The sequence below is a fragment of the Lithobates pipiens genome, unplaced genomic scaffold (assembly GCF_037356315.1).
Source record: "Lithobates pipiens isolate NorthernLeopardFrog02 unplaced genomic scaffold, aLitPip1_a1.2 Scaffold_13, whole genome shotgun sequence".
NCBI lineage: Eukaryota > Metazoa > Chordata > Amphibia > Anura > Ranidae > Lithobates > Lithobates pipiens.
Window position 1 is genome coordinate 300,300,527 of NW_027507718.1, and position 21,788 is coordinate 300,322,314.

General features: G+C 41.0%; 1 protein-coding gene across 3 annotated transcripts in view; it reads right to left on the reverse strand.

Moving 5' to 3' along the window:
* Nucleotides 1-21,788, reverse strand: part of BBS7 (Bardet-Biedl syndrome 7) — a 78,681-nt gene that overhangs the window by 13,889 nt on the left and 43,004 nt on the right. For 2 of the 3 annotated variants that reach the window (XM_077476839.1, XM_077476838.1), the window contains exons 14-20: nucleotides 20,813-20,887; nucleotides 20,642-20,707; nucleotides 20,412-20,551; nucleotides 15,323-15,487; nucleotides 14,141-14,250; nucleotides 4,773-4,879; nucleotides 2,643-2,766 (exon numbers count right to left, since the gene is read on the reverse strand). In XM_077476839.1, coding sequence (XP_077332965.1) covers nucleotides 2,643-2,766; nucleotides 4,773-4,879; nucleotides 14,141-14,250; nucleotides 15,323-15,487; nucleotides 20,412-20,551; nucleotides 20,642-20,707; nucleotides 20,813-20,887 — 787 coding nt within the window. The remainder of the gene's footprint in view (nucleotides 1-2,642; nucleotides 2,767-4,772; nucleotides 4,880-14,140; nucleotides 14,251-15,322; nucleotides 15,488-20,411; nucleotides 20,552-20,641; nucleotides 20,708-20,812; nucleotides 20,888-21,788) is intronic. The other variant, XM_077476840.1, reaches the window with a different exon arrangement.

The window sequence follows — 21,788 nt, forward strand, 5'->3', positions numbered from 1 at the left end:
TCAATAGGGTTTAGGTCTGGCAACATCACCTTTACACTCAGCTTCTAAAGCTTCTAAACAGCTGGCAACAAAAGTGAGTACAATTTTAAGTGAAAATGTCCAAGTCGGGCCCAATTAGTAATTTTCCCTCCCCAGTGTCATGTGACTCGTTAGTGTTACAAGGTCTCAGGTATGAATGTGGAGGAGGTGTGTTAAATTTGGTGTTATTGCTATCACTCTCTCATACTGGTCACTGGAAGTTCAACATGGCACCTCATGGCCAAGAACGCTCTAAGGATCTGAAAAAAAGAATCGTTGCTCTACATAAAGATGGCCTTGGCTATAAGAAGATTGCCAAGACCCTGAAACTGAGCTGCAGCACAGTGGCCAAGACCATACAGAGGTTTAACAGGACAGGTTCCACTTAGAACAGGCCTCGCCATGGTCGACCAAAGAAGTTGAGTGCACGTTGGTTGTCTTTGGGAAAGACGTATGAGTGCTGCCAGCACTGCTGCAGAGGTTGAAGGGGTGGGGGGGTCAGCCTGTCAGTGCTCAGATCATAAGCTGCACACTGCATCATATTGGTCTGCATGGCCGTCATCCCAGAAGGAAGCCTCTTCTTTGCTGAAGACAAGCAGACTAAGCATATGGATTACTGACTGGAACCATGTCCTGTGGTCTGATGAGACCAAGATAAATGTATTTAGTTCAGATGGTGTCGAGCATGTGAGGCGGCAACCAGGTGAGGAGTACAAAGACATGTGTGTCTTGCTTACATTCAAACATGGGGGTGGGAGTGTCATATTCTAGAGCTGCATGAGTGCTGCCAGCACTGGGGAGTTACAGTTCATTGAGGGAACCATGAATGCCAACATGTACTGTGATATACTGAAGCCGAGCATGTTCCCCTCCCTTCGGAGACTGGGCCGCAGCCATCATGATAACGACTCCAAACACACCTCCAACATGACCACTGCCTTACTAAAGAAGCTGAGGGTAAAAGTGATGGTCTGGCCAAGCATGTCTTCAGAACTTTACCCTATTGAGCATCTGTGGGGCATCCTCAAGCAGTAGGTGGAGGAGCAACAGTCTCTAACATCCACTAGCTCCGTGATGTCATCATGAAGGAGTGGAAGAGGACTCCAGTGGCAACCTGTGAAGCTCTGGTGAACTCCATGCCCAAGAGGGTTAAGGCAGTGCTACAAAATAATGGTGGCTACACAAAATATTGACACTTTGGGCCTAATTTGAACACCCTTAGGGGTGTACTCACTTTTGTTGCCAGTGGTTTAGACATTAATGGCTGTGTGTTGAGTTACTGTGAGGGGACAGCAAATTGATACTGTTATACAAGCTGTACACTCACTAGTTTACATTGTAGCAAAGTGTAATTTCCTCAGTGTTGTCACATGAAAAGATATAATATAATATTTACAAAAATATGAGGGGTGTACTCACTTTTGTGAGATTAAGAGAATATATATATATATATATATATATATATATATATATATATATATATATATATATATATATATATATCTATCATAAAAGCCCCCCTGTGTACATCTGCATGCCTGTCTGCTGAAAATACGTAGTTACTATTAAATATTCCAAATACCTCTACCAAGGGATTCATGGTCAAGAGGACCACAAAGGTATGAATGTTATGGAGGGACCCTGAAGAGGTACTTGGAGCAGTAAAGCTGCCACAAGAGAGCCAGAAGGCTAAACGTTAGGTATTGCAGTGATGATGAGAACCACGTTGTGGGAAGATTTACCTGGGATGTTAATTCAAATAAAAGTGGGAAGGACAGCTCTGAAAACTATATCTACCGTGAAGTAAACTCACTATTTTAGCACTACCATTGAGCTAAGAAACCCAGACATGTCACAATATATTAAAATACATGCCATCTACTCACAAAATAACACAATTGCATATAGTATTTCCCAACAAGCCACCAGAAGCATGTCCATCCACCAGCGAGCAGCCTACACATTACAAGGGCTATTCTCTCTTCCTCAGAGCTATCATCATGCCAAAAATACAAAAGCCCACCCCTAAAAAGAGGGAGGGATCAACTCATGACAAAGCACCCAGTGGAATCAACCCTTAAAAGGGGAAAAAATCCTGGATATCACAATAGAACCAATATCCAAGGGTACATCATCAATACCTTAATTAAAACCTTATATGCCCTCAAGGCTATTAGACTAAGCTCACAACCATGCATCTACATAAACATTAGGGAGCAGTGCTAATACCACATCACCTCCATCTAAGTTCCTAATCATGCAATAAATCATAGTAGCAGCTTTATGGTAATGCATGGCAAAAATTGTACTGATATTGATCATCCCTTCAATATAAGTTTACTGCATGTGTTTCTAGTTTCTCTTTATTCGTCTTTTTCTTAGCTGGTGATTCAGTAGGAGCTGGGAAGCAACCTGATACAATTGACAAATGTTTTATAGAAATAATAGGTTATTTATGGCCTATTTACAGTAGTCTATGATAATACTTTCTATAAATATTTTCCTGGCTCACTGCATTTTACTGGTTTACCTGGCTTACATAATGTATGACCAGGTTTACACTAACTCAGAAAGGTCCTTCTTATCAATATCAATATTTTATACACAGGACCTGGAGACCTCACCATAGAGCCTTTCAAGATGTGCTGGTTGCTTCTTATATTCCTCCTGGAGCTTGTCGGCTTCTTCCAGAATAGATCGATATTCTGGGATCAGAAAGTCAGTGTTCCCTTCGTGAACTTGCAGCTCCTTTAGAAAAAAAAAAGAAAAGAAAAGAAGAACAGGAAAAAAAAAAATCACACAAACGAGCACGTTACTTTTTCAGTCCAGAAAGACAAAAACAACTTCTTTGCGATACTTGACTACGGCACGTTCACACTGGTGCGACATGCCCTCAGACTTTCTGAGCACATGTTGCATCACAAGTCACACCCCATTAAGTGCAATGGAAGCGTTCTAATAGGAGTGACTTGAGTCACTCCAACTTAGAAAAAGGTTCCTGCACTACTTTTGGTCTGACTTCGGGCGATATGCAAGTCGTGCTGAAGTCGCGCTGGGATGTCGGCTTCAAAGTCACGCAGTGTGAACCGGGCCTTAAAAAGACATGAAAGTAATGCACTGCTTCCATGGCTTGCTTACCAGTTACATATAGACATGCAATGTGATCATACAGGAGAGATTCAACTAAAGCCACAGTACATCAAGCATTGAGCTTCCCATAATCATTATTTTACACAATGCCAAATTTTGAGTATCAGCCTCCATAACTGGGATGCTTGTAACAAACAGGTCATGGTGGAATGGGAAACAGGGGAGGAGTCAGACCTGTTTAAAAACAACAAATAGGCCGATTCACAAAAAGAAAGGGTAAATAATTTGGTCAGTTCAGGATTCATCTCTTAAAAAAAAAAAAAAAAATCTAAAGCAGGTCATAGACGATAGGATTTTTTTTCCTTTCACAACAAGTGGAAGGACAGAAAATGGCTTGATTTCCTTATCAGTACAGTCTGTGTTGATGGGGAAATGCCTCCTGTGGAGATTTTGTATTCTGCCACCGGGGGATGTGCGGGAGAGATTACCGCAGCCAGATTACAATCGTTTTTGCTAGCGGCTATAGCCACCAGCAGTAACCGTATGAAGAAAAATCAGGCTACATGTACCCATCATACCTGCTGCTCTGATCTACTTTTTGCTAAATTAACTGCAATGTATGGCTTTTAAAGATAAATAATGCATAAGGTTAGGTAAGATGTAAAAATAGTAAGTAGTAAGGACCCAACTGCGGAATTAAAGTGAATTAAAGTGTCCTAAACCCACATCATTAAAAATCATCAATAAATGGTGTATTACATGCTGCTGATACTCAGTCATGAGATGGTTGATCCTGCTGTTGGGGAATTTGCAGAGCAGTGTTGGCAACTCTGCACATTTCAGTTCTCATTGAGTTTCTATGCTGAGCATTTCCTCCCTATCACATCTGAGCAGCCCATGGGACTATAGAGTCACACATGTGGGTGTATATACAGTTGTAAACGACAGCCCACTCCCTCCCTCCTCCATCATGCCCATTAGCCAGCTAAACATAATGGGGCAGGATATTACATGTAGATTAATGGAGGCTTTATCTCCCTCTTATTCTAAGACACAGGCTGAAGTGGCATGACACAGCCTGTGACTGGCAGAAACCCACCCACATCATGTTATTGCCAAAAAATAATAAAAATGTATTTCAATTACATATTTGTATGAGAATTTAAGGCCGTTTTTTTACTTTGATTAGGAAAAAGGTACTTAGTTTTTTTATTAAAATAATTACAGTGCCATCATCCATATACAGAAAGTGAAGGGGCAATGTAAATTAAACAAAGTCTGCTTTAGTATCATTTTAATGTCATAAGGCCACCAAGCATAATGTGATAAATTCAACGTTTGCTAGAGAAATACTGCATATAGGAATAAAAACCTCTTGGTGTCCAACCTTCTTGCAGGCAGGGTTAATACAGCATTACACCGACAGTCATAGAAAAGTCCAAACATGCTGGAAATTCTGTAGCCTTATCATAAAATTGTTTGAAAAAATAGCCATTTGCCAAGAAAGCAAATAACCTTTTTTACTGCAGAGATATTCTTCTTCTGCCTGTGTGCCCAGTAATAGACATACTGTATATCTGGCACAGCAGAAGATTTGAATGTACAATTCACAATACTACCGAAGAAAAGTCATTGTGATAAAGCAAGGAATATTGACAATGTACCTTGAGAGCGTCAATCAAATGAACCTTTTTGGCCAAAAGTAGCTGATACTCCAACTTCGGATGGATCATTCTCAACGTGTGACCAACAGATTCTTCACTTATATCTGCTTAGGAGAAAACAGTTATGATAAGGAGAAGGAAGATCAGGAACCCAAAGTGGCTGAAGAAACCATCAGTCATAGACAGTTGGCAGTTAAAGTATATCTAACACCCCTTTCACACTGAGGGCGTTTTGTAGAGGCTATAGTGTTAAAAATAGCGCCTGCAATCCGCCCTCAAACATCTGCTCCATTGTCTCCAGTGTGAAAGCCCGAGGGCTTTCACACTGGAGTGGTGCGCTGGCAGGATGTCAGGAAAAGTCCTGCCAGCAGTTTCTTTGGAGCGGTGTGCATACCGCTTCTCCACCGCTGCTCCCCATTGCAGGCGGTTTTAACCCTTTCTCAGCTGCCAGCGGGGGTTAAAATTGCCCCGCTTGCGGCCGAAATGCGCCGCAAATCCGATGGTAAACAGTCGCTAAAAATAGCACGTTTTACCGCCGACACTATGGGTGGCACAGTGTGAAAGGGGTCTAAAGCCTATACTTGTTGTTAGAACATTTTTGCATTCCTCAATACGTCTTGTGGTGGTGACCAGAACAAATAGCTGAAATCTCCCCAATAGAAGCAGCCATAAAACACTACAGAGGTTTTCAACATTTCCCCACTTATCCAAAACTTAAAGTGTAAAGTCTCCTTTTTAAATAACAAGCATGTTATACTTACCTAACCTATGCAATGGTTTTACACAGAACAGCCTCCTCTTCTGGGGTCCTCCGCTGACACTCTAGGCTCCTCCTCATCTCCGAGTGCTCCAATAGCAAGCTTCTTGCAATGTGGGCACTCGTGTGGGTTCTGTCCTGAGCTGGGTGGTGTGTTTCCATTGACACATACACAGTGCAGCTCAGCCCTGCCCCCCCCCCCCCCCGCTCCCTCTTCAATGAATAACCGTAGCAGGAGCGAATAGCTCCCTCTGCTGCCTGGCAGTCCTTGTGTGAAGGGGGAGAGCTGGACTGGAGTTTTAACTCAATCACTTTCCTGGGGCTCGATACTCTGGGCATCAGACTATTCACAGTATGAGATTAAATTCCCCTGGAGCAGTTAGCAGCAGCGATGTCCTGACCACACAGTGAGTGTCTGGAAGGGGAAACGCTCAGCCTCTGCCCTTTAGGATTGTCAGAGTGAGGGATCGGCAAAAAAGTGCATTGTGTCTATAGAGATGTGGTGATGGAAAGGTGAGCCAATGAGGCCAGCAATGTGTGTGCAGCTTCCTACTTTCTCCACTTCCCCCCTCTCCCTAACCTGCCCGCTTGGTATGCTCTGTAGCCCTGCTGCAAAAATCATACCCGATTACCCAGCTGTGAGGGGAGGTAAGGCGACCATGAACGAGTCCTTATGAAGGGGGAGGGTTGTTCACCGGTCAGTGTCTGTTTGTACACATTTACTACCTGTGTGTGTGCTACACTGAAACATGGGACAACACTGGCTGCATGGTAAGAGACGCATTGTATACACAGCATGTCACAGTACACAGTGACCCTGATAGAGAGACAGTCCCTGACCTGGAGACCAGTCTCTCTCGTTCATCCACTACTATGTATGGCATTGTCCAGGTCCCCGATTAATCACTTCAGCTCCATAAGATTTACCCCCCCTTCCTGACCAAACCATTTTTTTTGCGATACGGCACTGAGTTATTTTAACTGACAATTGTGCTGTTGTGCGACGCTGTACCCAAATAAAATGGACTTCCTTTTTTTCCCACAAATAGAGCTCTCTTTTGGTGGTATTTGATCACCTCTGCGTTTTTTTGTGCTATAAACAAAAAAAGACCGACAATTTTGAAAAAAATTTTAAATAAAACATCCAATAAAAAATAAATGTAAAAAAAAAAACAAATTTCTTCACCAATTTAGGCAAATATGTATTCTGCAACATATTTCTAGTACAAAAAATCCCAGTCCCTGCTTCTTATCTGTTGGAGATCCTTAAGCATATGTGCATTGTCCACTGGACAAGTTAAACTTTTATTCATATTGGAAATCGCAGCGTCTACTGCTGGAATCTTCCACCTTTTAGTGAATTTTTCCTCCATAGGATAGAGATTAGAGAATCTTTTAGGAGGGGAGAAATGCTTACCTGGATGATCCCATTCGGAATAAATAAGCTTTTCTGTATATTGATTGGTTTGTGGAAAAGTTATATCGTCTACAAAACTATGGGATATATACTGTAAGTTTTTTTTTATTTTTTACTAGCAATGGCAGCGATCTGCGACTTATAGCAGGACTGCAACATTGCGGCAGACAAATCTGACACTAAGTGACACTTTTTGGGGACCAGTGGCACCAATACAGTGATCAGTGCTAAAAATATGCAATGTGACTGTACTAAAGACACTGGCCAGGAAGGGGTTAACATCAGGGGAGATAAAAAAAAAATGAATCTGCTATTTAATGAACTTAACTAAATACAGTGCCCTGCAAAAGTATTTACCCCCATGGTGTTTTCCCTGCTTTGTTGGATTACAGCCTGGAGCTAAAATGTTTTTTTTGGGGGCTTTCCCCCTAAAGGTTTCTCTATAAACCACCTTGTCCTTTTGCAAAACAAGAAAAAGCTCTTTACAATAAAGCCGCTAACTCATAAACAGGCCTAACAGACACTATGGCAACCTTACAGGTGAAGTCTTTTAATAGTCTCTAATCAGTTCAAAGGGGATCTATATGAGCAACTTGTAGAAAAGTTTTGATAAAAGATTATGTGGCAAGAGGTTTCTGGAAGGAGGGTGGATAAGGGAGAAACCTGTCCCTTAGGGCCAGATACTGGTCAAGACCATAGTGAATAAAAGGCAAAAATACAAGTGATAGAGTATTCTCTAGGGTTAATCCTTCTATCTTCACACCATGCAAAGAATGTTTTCAATGTTCAAATGGCAAATCTTGCAGGAGTCGGACTTCCTTGCTCTGAGTAAGGTGGGAATAACGGAGTCAGAGATATCGCTATACTTTAGGACTTGGGCTGCAATATGCTGTTGAAGCCATCAACTAAGAAGCAGAATGGAACAGAGGGTTTTGGGCCAGTAAGTCCGGTCTGTTTGGAAGAGGCCAAAAGGAGGCAGATTGGAAAGTAAAAAGTGAGGAGAGAACAGGGATAGGAATTCAATTGTGTAACCCTTTGAAATTACAGATTGGACCCGGATGTACAAGATCTCTTGAATCCAGAGTGATGCAAAAGCCAACAGATGTCTCTCTACTCTGAGGAGTGGGGCGCCCCTTAAAATGCAAAAGGGTTTCTGGGAAGAAAGGCCAGTGGTTGTAACAAATGGAAGGGTTAAAGCCTGGGTTTTGAGGTTGAAATCTGGGGAGTATGAAAAGATTCCTTTCTTTGAATAGTAGAGGCAGAAGCCATAGGAGTAGGAGACTTAGGATTTTTCTTGTAGGATCAGATACATTTCCCCAGTTACTTTCCTTATGAATTTGTCAAGGAATTGCCCAAGGAGGCAATCACCATCAAATGGCATGCATAGACAATGTTTATTCCAAGCATGTTCAGCAGACAAAGCTTTAAGATACAAAATCCTGTGCATATACACAGAGATAAGAGACATTCTTGAGAATTGGTAAATTATATTCTCAAGAGCATCAACAAAAAACAATTGGGCTTAAGGCTTCAGTTGTAATTGTTCTAAGAGAACAGTGTCTTCAAAGACAGAATCCTGGTCTCTGTTTATTTGTTTTCACCAGTTAGCGGTAGTTTGGCAAAAAGACATGGCAGCAATTGCTAGCTGCAGGGCTGGACCTGCAAGAACAAATAAGGCCTTTAAAAAAAGTCTCAAAAAAGGACCTACAAACAGAACTCTTAAAGGAGGGAACATCCTCAATGGGAACTGTAAAGTGATTATTAAAGTGGTTGTAAACCCTTACAAACCACTTTGACCTACAGGTAAGCCTAGATTAAGGCTTACCTGTAGGTCCAAACAATATCTCCTAAACCTATATGGTTTAGGAGATATTTGCCCAAAAACGGGCACCGCTGTCTACGGCGTATGCGCCGCAGACAGCGGAGCGCAGGCGCACTGAGCGCAGCATTCTCCGCGACGGAGCTGCCACGCGTGTGCGGGAGTGACGCCATCGCAGCTTCGCCGAATGACAGCGGCGGAGCTGCGAGACCCCACCAACAAGATGGATGCGGCGGACTACAGGGGACAGCGGCGACTTCGCTGGCTCCTGTGTCAGGTAAGTGACACATAATGGACTACTATGTGATGCATAGTAGTCCATTATGCTTTACCTTTGCAGGGAATGAAAGAAGAAGTAAACTCATCAGGGTTTACTTCCTCTTTAAGAACTGAAATGGCAGAATTCACTTACAAAATAGTCCCTTTTTTAATCCTTTTCCATGACATATACAGTATCTCACAAAAGTGAGTACACCTTCACATTTTTGTAAATATTTTATTATATCTTTTCATGTGACAACACTGAAGAAATGACACTTTGCTATAATGTAAAATAGTGAGTGTACAGCTTGTATAACAGTGTAAATTTTCTGTCCCCTCAAAATAACGCAACAGACTGCCCTTAATGTCTAAGCTGCTGGCAAAAAAAGGGAGTACACCCCCTAAGTGAAAATTTCCAAATCGGGCCCAAAATGTCAATATTTTGTGTGGCCACCATTATTTTTGAGCACTGCCTTAACCCTCTTGGGCATGGAGTTTACCAGAGCTTCACAGATTGCCACTGGAGTCCTCTTCCACTCCTCCATGATGACATCACGAAACTGGTGGATGTTAGAGACCTTGCACTCCTCTGTCTTCCATTTGAGGATGCTCCACAGATGCTCAATAGGCTTTAGGTCTGGAGACATGCTTGGGCAGTCCATCAAATTTACCCTCAGCTTCTTTATCAAGGCAGTGGTTGTCTTGGAGGTGTGTTTGGGGGTTGTTATTTTGGAATACTGCCCTGCGGCAGTCTCCAAAGTGAGGGGATCATGCTCTGCTTCAGTATGTCACAGTACATGTTGGCATTCATGGTTCCCTCAATCAACTGTAGCTTCCCAGTGCCAGCAGCACTCATGCAGCCCCAGACCATGACACTCCCACCAGTATGCTTGACTGTAGGCAAGACGCACTTGTCTTTGCACTCCTCACCTGGTTGCCAGCACACACACTTGACACCATCTGAACCAAATAAGTTTATCTTGCTCTCATCAGACCACAGGACATGGGTCCAGTAATCCATGTCTTTAGTATGCTTGTCTTCAGCAAACTGTTTGCGGGCTTTCTTGTGCATTATCTTTAGAAGAGGCTTCCTTCTGGGACAACAGCCATGCAGACCAATTTGATGCAGTGTTTCGACATATGGTCTGAGCACTGACAGGCTGACCCACCACCCCTTCATCCTCTGCAGCAATACTGACAGCACTTGTACATCTATTTACCAAGGACAACCTCTGGATAAGACACTGAGCACGTGCACTCAACCTGTCCTGTTAAACCGCTGTATGGTCTTGACCAACATGCTGCAGCTCACTTTCAAGGTCTTGGTAATCGTCTTATAGCCTAGGCCATCTTTATGTAGAGCAAAAACTTATTTTTCAAATCCTTCGAGAGTTCTTTGCCATGAGGTGCCAGGTTTAAATTCCAGTGACCATTATGAGAGAGTGAGAGCGATAACACCAAATTTAACACACCCAAGACCTTGTAACACTAATGAGGCACATGACACTGGGGAGGGAAAATGGCTAATTGGGCCCAATTTGGACATGTTCACTTAGGGTTGTATTCACTTTTGTTGCCAACAAAAGTTGTGCAATACAAAATCTTTTGGAGGTGGCAGCAAACTGCATTAAATTTCTGGGATTGCCCTCCCAAACAGTAATAGCACCCAAAAAATTACAAAATCTGTGATTTTGAACCAGGCACCCAAGAAAGGCATTCACAGATAACCCCTCATACAAATAAAAAATAAATAAATTCACAAATTAAAATTCATCAAATTAAGTCTTAGTCTACGCATTCTGCTTCTTCATTACCACGTACTGTATATGTTAGAATATAACTTGGACAAAATACATAACCATCTGAAAAAACACACCAAAAGATCATCAACATCATCCTAGACTTTGGGGCAGCATCAGGGGGCAGAAAAGCACACACCATTCCTTTATGGATTAATGGAAAACCATACCCCAAGGATAATATAATTTCAAATAATCTTGCTATCTAAAATAATAAAGTTCCTAACATGTGTCTAGCACTTTATCCAGACTCGCCACAAAATAAACCTCTGTCCTACTGGTACCTCGCCATACTGACTTCAACAGATGCTGGTAACAATACTTGTAATAAAGTTTTGTGAAAAATGTTATAAATATTTGTATGAGGAGCTATATGTAAATACTTTTCTGGAGTGCTGTTTAAAATCCCAGTTTTTGTAATTTTTTGGGTGTTGTATGGGAAAAGTCTTTTGGGCTTGGCCATTCTATTAGTACTCATAGGGGTCTTTTCAGGCTGTGGAGAATCCAGTGTTGTCAAACAGACTAGTGTATACCTCCTCAATAAGTGTGTCCGCAGTGGAAAGCATTTAGCGCAAAGTCATAGCTTGTACCTCAAAATGCAGGGGGAGGAAAATCCTCCCCAGCTCCCACTACAAAATCAATGTCCTTCATACATTCCTCCATAATATCTACAAGTAAAGGAGATTCAATTCCCGATTCCTGAACAGGGTCAGGGAGGAATAGAGGACGCATAGCGTTTTGGCTGAAGAATTCTGAAATAGTGGCAGAGAAATCTGCTTTTGTCCAAACAGGTCACATGGTGCATGCCCGAGAAAGAGCTAGAGTCACATAAGCGAAATGTGGACATTGCTCTGGGACAGGGGAACAGCATTCACCCAGTGTTCAGAGTTTACTGTAGTCCATCAGCGGAAAGGATGTTGTTCTGGCCTTTAGTTCCAGCTCCCTTGTGTCTGTGCTAGTGAGGGAGATTCCCAGTGGGGTACTCACGATTCAGTACTGCAGAATGGATGGGGTTTTGCCTGTACTGAGAAGGAGCCACTATAACTTATGTGCTGACCCAGTTCCCATGCTGTGTCTCCATAGAAGAAGGCGACAGAAATGCAGCAAAGAAATGCATGTGTTTTTGTCATCTGGGAGGCATGACACAGTCCATATAGGAGGGAAGCACCAAATTCAAAGTGCTCATGCCGAGAAGCATTACTGACTAAATGGTAGGGGTTACCATAATAAAGCAAAGAAGAAAAAAATCCCAAATCCTCTGCCCACTAAACGGCATAGTGTGCTATGCCCTGTGGATAGTGTTAAAGAACCAGGAACCAGAATCTCGATACAGGGAAACCCTGTCTTATATTTTTCAAAATGCTGGGCCTGTTAAAGGTCAATCATGGTGGGCATACCCCCAAAAGGGTCTGGGAGCCATAGAAGTTGACCACGTCCCTAAACTTGCAGCTAAGTTCACACACTGCAGTGAGTGCCTAATTAAGGATCCTGTGCCGGAAGCAAACATTACAGGCCAGCCCTAACACAGTGGGATCTGGGTTTGGTCCCTGATAAACACCAAGGGCAAGCAACCCAAAAACTAAAGTAGCTTAAATTAAGTTGAATGTTGAGAGAAGCTTCAGGCTGAAAAAAACTCAAAGGTTACTTTAAAATAAAAAATTTCCAGAGAACAAGTAGCAGCAAACGACCCATGGTCTATAAATACACGTCCTTTGTCCCCTAATGTACGAATACGATAAAATATTTTGCACCTTCAAAGTTGTAGGTCATGTTTTGTACATGAGTAAGCACTACTGTTAGTGCGAAACGTCAGCTCTCCTGTTTGCTGCGATATACATCTTTGATTTTGGATGTGAATTTTTCAAATAAAAAAAAAGGCAATTTTTCAAGAGTTCAGCTGTCCAGAACCATTTCCCGTCTATTGCTACTAGCAATTGCCAGCAACTGTGCCTTCTGAGCTGAGATAGGTTCACTACCTGTTTGTTCTCCTGGAGCAGTGATATCTTCCCTTTCCCACATGTTTTGAACATCACATGGTACAAATGCCTAAAAAACCCATTTTAATACCAGGTTGTAATGCAACAAAACAGGAAAAAAAAAACCAAGGGTGGTAATATTTTTGCAAGACACTTTAAAAGGATTAGTAACATTTACATACGGTAATTAAATAAAATTAGATAAAATTGCCAGATGCACATCTAAAAACTGAAGATAATTGAGATCAACATCTAATCCCAGGGACAGAAAATGTTCCTACACCGACCTGTTTACAGGCCTATTGAAGGCCAGTGCAGACTTTTGGTTATGGTATCCTAACAATTAACAGGTCATAACAATTAACAGGGTTGGATCTTTACAGCTGACCAGGTGAGGTTTACTGTATAAAGCCAAAACTCTTTTTTTTTTGCTTTTGCAAGTGTAGCTATCAGCTAGTCTTCTGTCTCAACAAGAAGATATTGCGGAAAACCAACAAACCAAGGAAATACACCTTTATATAGACAGCTGTCTCCAGAACCTATTTACTCATTGGAAGATCTCCCATAACCTCCTCTTCTTGTAAAGAACACAAACATTTTGGATTAGCCATCATCTTCTGCACTGAATACAAAGGTTACTAGGACCAATACTGAGGGGGAATATCCCCCGTACGGAAACAGATAGCAATGTTAACATTTCTACATTACATATAAAGCTAAAAAAAAGTGGGCTTCACATAGACTTTCAAGGGTACATTTAACCCTCTAAGGTTAGGATAACTGTTAAGGGTTAATATAGGGGTTTCTTTTAAAGAGAGGGGTGAAGGGTTTTGGATAGGCAAGAGTACAGGTGCATTTTTTATAAACATTTGTATGCTCATTTTTGGTACCATAACTCCAGTACTTCTGCATCTGTCTCCAAAAGCCGAGAAGCAATGTATGCCGTGCTACTGTCTGTGACTGAAGTAGCCTGTAAAGCAGGGGTCTCCAAACTTTCTAAACAAAGGGCCAGTTTACTATCCTTCAGAGTTTAGGGGGTTGGACTGTGGCCAGTTGGGGTAGAAATTGTCTTGGCATCAGTGGGATAAAACAGCACCCCATCTTTGATATTTGGGGGAGGAATAGTGCCCCATTTTTGGTGTCAGTGGTAGGAATTATGCCCCCTTGCAGGTGTCAGTATAAAGAATATGGTCTTATATCAGAAGGAGGAATAGTGTCTTATATCAGTGGGAGGAAGAGTGCCCCAAGGGTCAGGTAAAGGCAGGGGCTGTATCTGGCCCCCGGGCTGCAGTTTGGAGACCACTGCTGTAAAGTCTTTTTTAAAATAAAAAAAACATACCATAAGATATATTGAGATTTATCTTTCTTTTAGTGGCTTCCTTTGACAAGACATCTTTCAGAATTGAAATTGTGGAAATATTGTCTGAGTTAAAGATTCCTTCACCTTTTCTGTAATGAGAATAACAAATGATTATAGCTACAAAATAGATTTCATTACACTAAAGTTCTGTTGTTTTCACATGTATTACATGTTCTGCCTAGTCCTCTCCTGAAGGTGGGCGTAATAACCCTACGGTCAAGATTACTGGAGCTGTGTCCATCAATGAATGAAAGAGAAATAGATTTCATTACAGTATTGCCCAACTGTCCTGCAAAACACTACAAAATATACTTCTGATGTTGGGTTTGGATTAAAACTATGCAGTTATATTTCTAATGCACATGGAACAGCAATTTTGAGCTGAAGGGAAATTGGGTTAGTTAAAAGAAACTCTTTACTGAAAAAACAACGTGGGTTGTCATTTAAAAGGAGGCGAGAAGTGGGACTTCGTATGAAGCACACAGGAGCAGATACATGAATTGGATGTACAGTATATAAAAAAAAAAACTTTTTATTGGTTAATGAAGTCAAATAATTTCATATCTAAATTTGGGGGGCGCCGCTCATGGGGGAGGAGCCAGGAGCACCGGTGGAGGACCCAAATAGAAGAGGATCAGAGCTGCTCTGTGCAAAACCACTGCACAGAGCAGGTAAGCGTAACATATTTGTTATTAAAAAAACTAACAAAAACAAAGCTTTAATGCCACTTTAGGTAAACTTGTTGTGCTAGAGGGCCTATTAAGCTGGCAGTAGGAACCTACAGCCCTCTTTATGCACCTTCTACAGCACCAGGTTTGGAGCCCCCTAACCTGGGGTATTCCATAATGGCAATTTCAACTAAGAGATTTAATCTCTGATCTTTTCCCCCTTGCTATTGTCTTCTCTGAATAAGGTTGGATTTACTGACCAACAATGAGGTGCAAAAGGTGAGATGGGACAAACCAGGGCATTTTCAGTACAGAAGTTTGGATATGCACAACAGAGCACCCTGGTTTCCAGGGCCCCTGGGTGCTACAGCAAAGAGTGCACACACGTGCAGGAGCCTACTTTTAAAACTTGTTGGCTGTGAAATAGTGTTACTAGAAATTGGGATTCCATTAAGTTCTTTGTGTTCTGTTAAAATTTGTTTTGAGTTGTTACCTGTATGAGCATTCCAGCTGTGTGTCCAGAAAAGTATTCCGAAAGTAGAAAGTAATGTCTTCTCCAACTGGAGGCTTCTCTGGGACCTCAGGCAAGCAGAACACCATCCAGGAATGGATCTCAGCAAAACTAAACTGGCCAGTCAAGCTCAAAGTATTCAGGGGCCTGCAACAGATAGAAAATCCCATTACCTGTGTTATGGTTATAAGTAAACCGATAGATACATAAAGAAGAGGATCAATGAGCACAGCTGTACAAAGCACATACAGACTTGGCAAAAAACAAACTCGAGCATTAAAAAAAAAAAAAGGCAACTTTCTCTAAATAATAAAAAAATAAATAAAAATAAAACCTAGGTGTTGCAATCCACCCTTTTCTTCAGCTTGTCACGTATAACAAGATCTAAACCAGGAAAAAAGGTCTGATCCCATGGTGCAGCTGATAAATGGGAGGCTCTGCAGCACAGAAACATGTTGCAAGAGGCTACAGTCCCATTCGGGTTCTCCCATACAAGAATTCTGCTACATCTACCTGCACTGGGAGAATAATGGAGGCTTAAAGTAAAAAAAGATGGAAAAAATCTATTACTGGTTGTGTGCTAGCCACCATCCAGTGCCTGAAATTACCCATAATGCTACCACCCACCACAACCATGAAAAGTTGGCTAGTATTGTTAATATTTGGCTCGGAGTCCCATTTTTTTTTCTTTTATGTGTAGACAATTGTCTTTAATATAACCAGAATAGTAATATTAAAGTGAAACTTTAGTTAGAAACTGAAGTCCTGCTAGATCATTTCAGGCTTGCCCCTTTCGAAGGTATATCTATGCAAAACATTAAAAATAAAGTGCTTATGTTGTTTAAAATCCAGTAATACACTGTCTCACCCTGCTCTGCACATGCTCATTTACTCTGTACTTTTAGGCACTGTGCTGACAGGCTAAAGGTTTACTGCTGCTCAGGGGCTCTGGGCTTCAGCAAAAAGAAACATTATCAATGCTGGACACAATTTACAGTACTCATTTTGGTAGCATAATTATTAATGTATTTTCATGCTAAAGAACATTATTTTTTATCACGTTGGTATGGGTAAAGTTCCACTTTTATTATTTGACTGACCTCACTTGCTGGCTGGAATTTTAATTTCAAGGAAACCAGTGCAGAGAGTAATATGGCATTGCCATTTTAAAAAACATTCTGCACAGAACAAGCATGCAGTGAGTGAAATCAGAAGCCCTGGTCTGCATGATTATTCTAAGCCTGAGTCTAAGAAAGAATGAATGCCACTGGATAAGCATGATAGCCAGGGAACTAGCATTTTTTAGGAGATATCTGCAACTGGAGCGTCTATATTCTTTTGATACAGGTTTCCTTTAACATTTATAAAAATACTGGTGCATTATCGTTTATTTTTCAGTTTCTAATGTTTTTTTAGGCCAAATATATCAACTTTAAGGAATTGCTAAACAGAATATCTAAGCAGCAGTAAAAGCCATGTATATTTACTATGGAAAACTAAGTGTAGCGCTCAAACTTGTACTCATATGACCGAGAACAAGAAGTAAAGTGACAAAATATGATGCACCTGAATTAAATGGTGATACTCAGCCTACAATGGTGATGAATATAAAGCAATCGGTATACAAAAGTGAAATATTGTGAAATATAAAAAAAGTGTAAACACTGAATAGTGCTAGTGGAACACAAGGGGATGTGGGACATAGTCCATATAATAAGTGTATGGAAAGTGGAAAAGTTCTTAAACCCCATTTCCAGATTGAATGGTTGATAAATGGTCCCAGTGGACCAGATGTTTAACCTGTGGACACTTCAGAACAATGGGATGGAAGAGGTAGGGTACTCTTACCAGCTGTGATGGACCCACCTACCATACAGCAGTGGGTCAAATGAGCTTGTAATCCTTCTGAAGATGTCAAGTTGGATGCGATAATCAATGAGCAATACCAAATTTCAGGATCGGAAGGATTAAGAGCTCGTTTGACCCACTGTCGTACGGTAGGTGGGTCCATCACAGCTGGTAAGAGTACCCTACCTCTTCCATCCCATTTTTCTTTTTTTAAATCAAGTAGTTTTTATTTTATTTTTATATTATTGCTTATTAAACACAAAGATTTGAAAACATAAGTGGTAAATTTAGTGATAAATTATAAGCATTTCATACAGTGCCTTGCGAAAGTACTCGGCCCCCTTGAACTTTTTAACCTTTTGCCACATTTCAGGCTTCAAACATAAAGATATAACATTTTTATTTTTTGTGAAGAATCACCAACAAGTGGGACACAATTGTCAAGTGGAACGAAATTTATTGGATTTTTGAAACTTTTTTAACTAATAAAAAAAATGAAAAGTGGGGCATGCAAAATTATCCGGCCCCCTTGCGTTAATACTTTGTAGAGCCACCTTTTGCTACGATTACAGCTGCAAGTCGCTTGGGGTATGTCTCTATCAGTTTTGCACATCGAGAGACTGAAATTCTTGCCCATTCTTCCTTGCAAAACAGCTCGAGCTCAGTGAGGTTGGATGGAGAGCGTTTGTGAACAGCAGTTTTCAGCTCTTTCCACAGATTCTCGATTGGATTCAGGTCTGGACTTTGACTTGGCCATTCTAACACCTGGATACGTTTATTTGTGAACCATTCCTTTGTAGATTTTGCTGTATGTTTGGGATCATTGTCTTGTTGGAAGATAAATCTCCGTCCCAGTTTCAGGTCTTTTGCAGACTCCAACAGGTTTTCATCCAGAATGGTCCTGTATTTGGCTGCATCCATCTTCCCCTCAATTTTAACTATCTTCCCTGTCCCTGCTGAAGAAAAGCAGGCCCAAACCATGATGCTGCCACCACCATGTTTGACAGTGGGGATGGTGTGTTGAGGGTGATGAGCTGTGTTGCTTTTACGCCAAACATATCGTTTTGCATTGTGGGCAAAAAGTTTGATTTTTGGTTTCATCTGACCAGAGCACCTTCTTCCACATGTTTGGTGTGTCTCCCAGGTGGCTTGTGGCAAACTTTAGACAAGACTTTTTATGGATATCTTTGAGAAATGGCTTTCTTCTTGCCACTCTTCCATAAAGGCCAGATTTGTGCAGTGTACGACTGATTGTTGTCCTATGGACAGACTCTCCCACCTCAGCTCTAGTTCTCTCCAGTTCATCCAGAGTGATCATGGGCCTCTTGGCTGCATCTCTGATCAGTCTTCTCCTTGTCTGAGCTGAAAGTTTAAAGGGACGGCCAGGTCTTGGTAGATTTGCAGTGGTCTGATACTCCTTCCATTTCAAAATGATCGCTTGCACAGTGCTCCTTGGGATGTTTAAAGCTTGGGAAATCTTTTTGTATCCAAATCCGGCTTTAAAACTTCTCCACAACAGTATTACGGACCTGCCTGGTGTGTTCCTTGGTCTTCATGATGCTCTCTGCGCTTTCAACAAAACCCTGAGACTATCACAGAGCAGGTGCATTTATACAGAGACTTGATTACACACAGGTGGATTCTATTTATCACCATCAGTCATTTAGGACAACATTGGATCATTCAGAGATCCTCGCTGAACTTCTGGAGTGAGTTTGCTGCACTGAAAGTAAAGGGGGCCGAATAATTTTGCAGGCACCACTTTTCAGTTTTTTATTTGCTAAAAAAGTTTAAATTATCCAATAGATTTCGTTCCACTTCACAATTGTGTCCCACTTGTTGGTGATTCTTCACAAAAAATAAAAATTTTATATCTTTATGTTTGAAGCCTGAAATGTGGCAAAAGGTTGAAAAGTTCAAGGGGGCCGAATACTTTCGCAAGGCACTGTATAGTTTCCGAGTGTAAATAAAAAAAATTAGATCAATGAAACGCTATATTGGATATATATCTTACAGAAAACATCTAACAAGATAGAACAACAACAAACAAACATATGCCTCTATATAGTATTTCATTTCCATTTATATTATACTATTCTCCGCTTCTTACATTGTTATAAGATGATCTCCTCTCCCACACCCGTCCCCCTACCCCTCCTCTTCCTCCCCAGCCTCACCACATAGACCATCATAATACAAATTACTAGAATCAAGCCAATAGGACCATATTTTAATGAATTTTTGGGGAACTCCTCTGTGTTTATATGCTAGTCTCTCTCTATTTAATATGTAGTTTATTTTGTTACACCATTGTTTATGGGTTGGTGGGGTTATTGCTATCCACTTTTGTAGGATAAGCTTGTGAGCAAGATAGAGGGATCTAGTCCATATTATAAACATCTCTACGGGTAAGGCTCCATCTGGAATTATTCCCAATATTGCTATTTTTGGGGTACTTATTATTTCTGTCAGGCATATTGTATTTAAAGGTCAGAAACACTTTCTCCCAATATTTGTGGAGCTTAGAGCAACGCCACAGCATATGAATAAAGGAACCATTAGATATGGAGCATTGCGGGCATAAGGGAGATGTATTATTATAGATTTTCCCCAGGCATGTAGTTTTTGTGGAGTGTAGTGACTTCTGTGTAATATAAAAAGCTGGGTCAGTTGTTGAGATGGTGAAATAGATACCTCTGGTAGAATCTCCATAGCCCATTTCCATTCCATGCCATTTTTCTGAAGTGTCCACAGGTTTACCAACTGGTCCACTCGGACCATATATCAACCATTCCAACCGGAAAAGGAGTTTAAGAACTTTTCTACTTTCCATACACTCATATGGACTATGTCCCACATCCACAAGCACTATTCAGTGTTTACACTTTTTCTATATTTCACTTTTGTATACCGATTGCTTTATATTCATCACCATTGTAAGACGAGTATCACCATTTAATTGAGGTGCATCATATTTTGTCACTTTACTTCTTGTTCTCACTTATACGAGTACAAGTTTGAGCGCTACACTTTGTTTTCCACATATCGTTTGAACTTTGGGTGTTAGCTGTTTGTATTTGAGTATCGTTTCATATTTTGGGTTTAGCGCAGTATTCCTCCCCCCCCCCCCTTTTTTTTCACTTTCTGATGTATATTTACTGGCCATGACCCCAGGGTCATTTCATGAAACGTGCATTTTCCTGCATAGCTTTTCAATAAGTACCTGTTTTGATCGAATACATGGCTCCTCTGATGGAGAGACAAAGGTTTAATCAGGTACCGCCGCACCTGGCAGGTTTTGGGTTGAATTCTAGGCGTTACATAGGCTTGTAATGTTCCATACTGCCCTTCAATTGACCGAATCTGCAAAGCAGAAATGCCACACCGGTTGTTATTAAAAAAAGCTTTGTGTGCTGGCAATACAACAAGAATAAAATGTGTTCTACATATCACCTTCAGTTCCAGTCTGGTGGTGTTTGCCTGGCAACGATAAGTAGCAAGCAGGAAGTTTCCATTTGGCTGTGGGGTAACAAATACATGCCAAAAGCCATTATAATAATAGACATCAAAATATAAAAAATAAAAATCTATATAGTACCTGTGATGACATGAAAACACCCTCACCTCACTTTCGCAGCCACTAAAACTCACAACCGCTGAGTTCTTATCCACATCCAGGAGATCCACAGGAACATCGCTCTGCAAACATAAACATACATGCAGTGACATCCTTTCACAAAACGCTTTAGCTTTAATTCACTACTATGGTGAAGCACCTAAATAGCAAGGTTGATTTTTTAACTGCGCCCCCCCCCCCCCCCCCCATTCCTGCAAAAGTACTGAGCATAACCAGGTAGTTCTTCACTTGATGGGGGGAATCACTCCTGCACCACAGAAGATGGGATACGGGGACTACAAAATTCACTTCCAGACCAGGCCTTTTCTGGCACTTTATGTTTACATGTGATGATCAATATTTTTTGCTAAAAAATTACTTAGAACCCCCACAAAGAGATTCAATTGGTGGGTTTGGCAATATTTTTATGTCACACGGTATTTGAGCGTTTTTTCAAATGCATTTTTTGGGGGGGAAAAAAAAATACACTTTTTAAAATTTTAGTGCAAAAAAAAAAAAAAAAATGCAACTCATAACCCAATTTTTCTTTGTACAATATAAAAGAGGATGTTACACCAAGTAAATAGATACCAAACATCACACTTTAAATTTGCACACGCCCGTGCAGTGGTGACAAATGACATACTTTTTATTATCCATAAGCGACGCTTTAAGAGCATTTACAGGTTACTACTTTAGATTTACAGAGGAGGTATTGTGCTAGAATTGCTGCCCATGATCGGACATCCACAGCGATACCTCACATGTGTGAGTCGATCCCTGTTTGTGTGCGTAGTGGGACCGGCCTGTGCGTTCGCCTTTGTGTGGGGGGACGTGGGCACTTTAAATGTTTTTTTCAATTATTATTTTTATATTTACACTGTTGCTTTATTTCTTTTATTTATTTATTTTTTATTGCTGTCACAAGGAATGTAAACATCCTAGTGACAGCAATTGGTGTGTCACATATACTATTTATGGGGA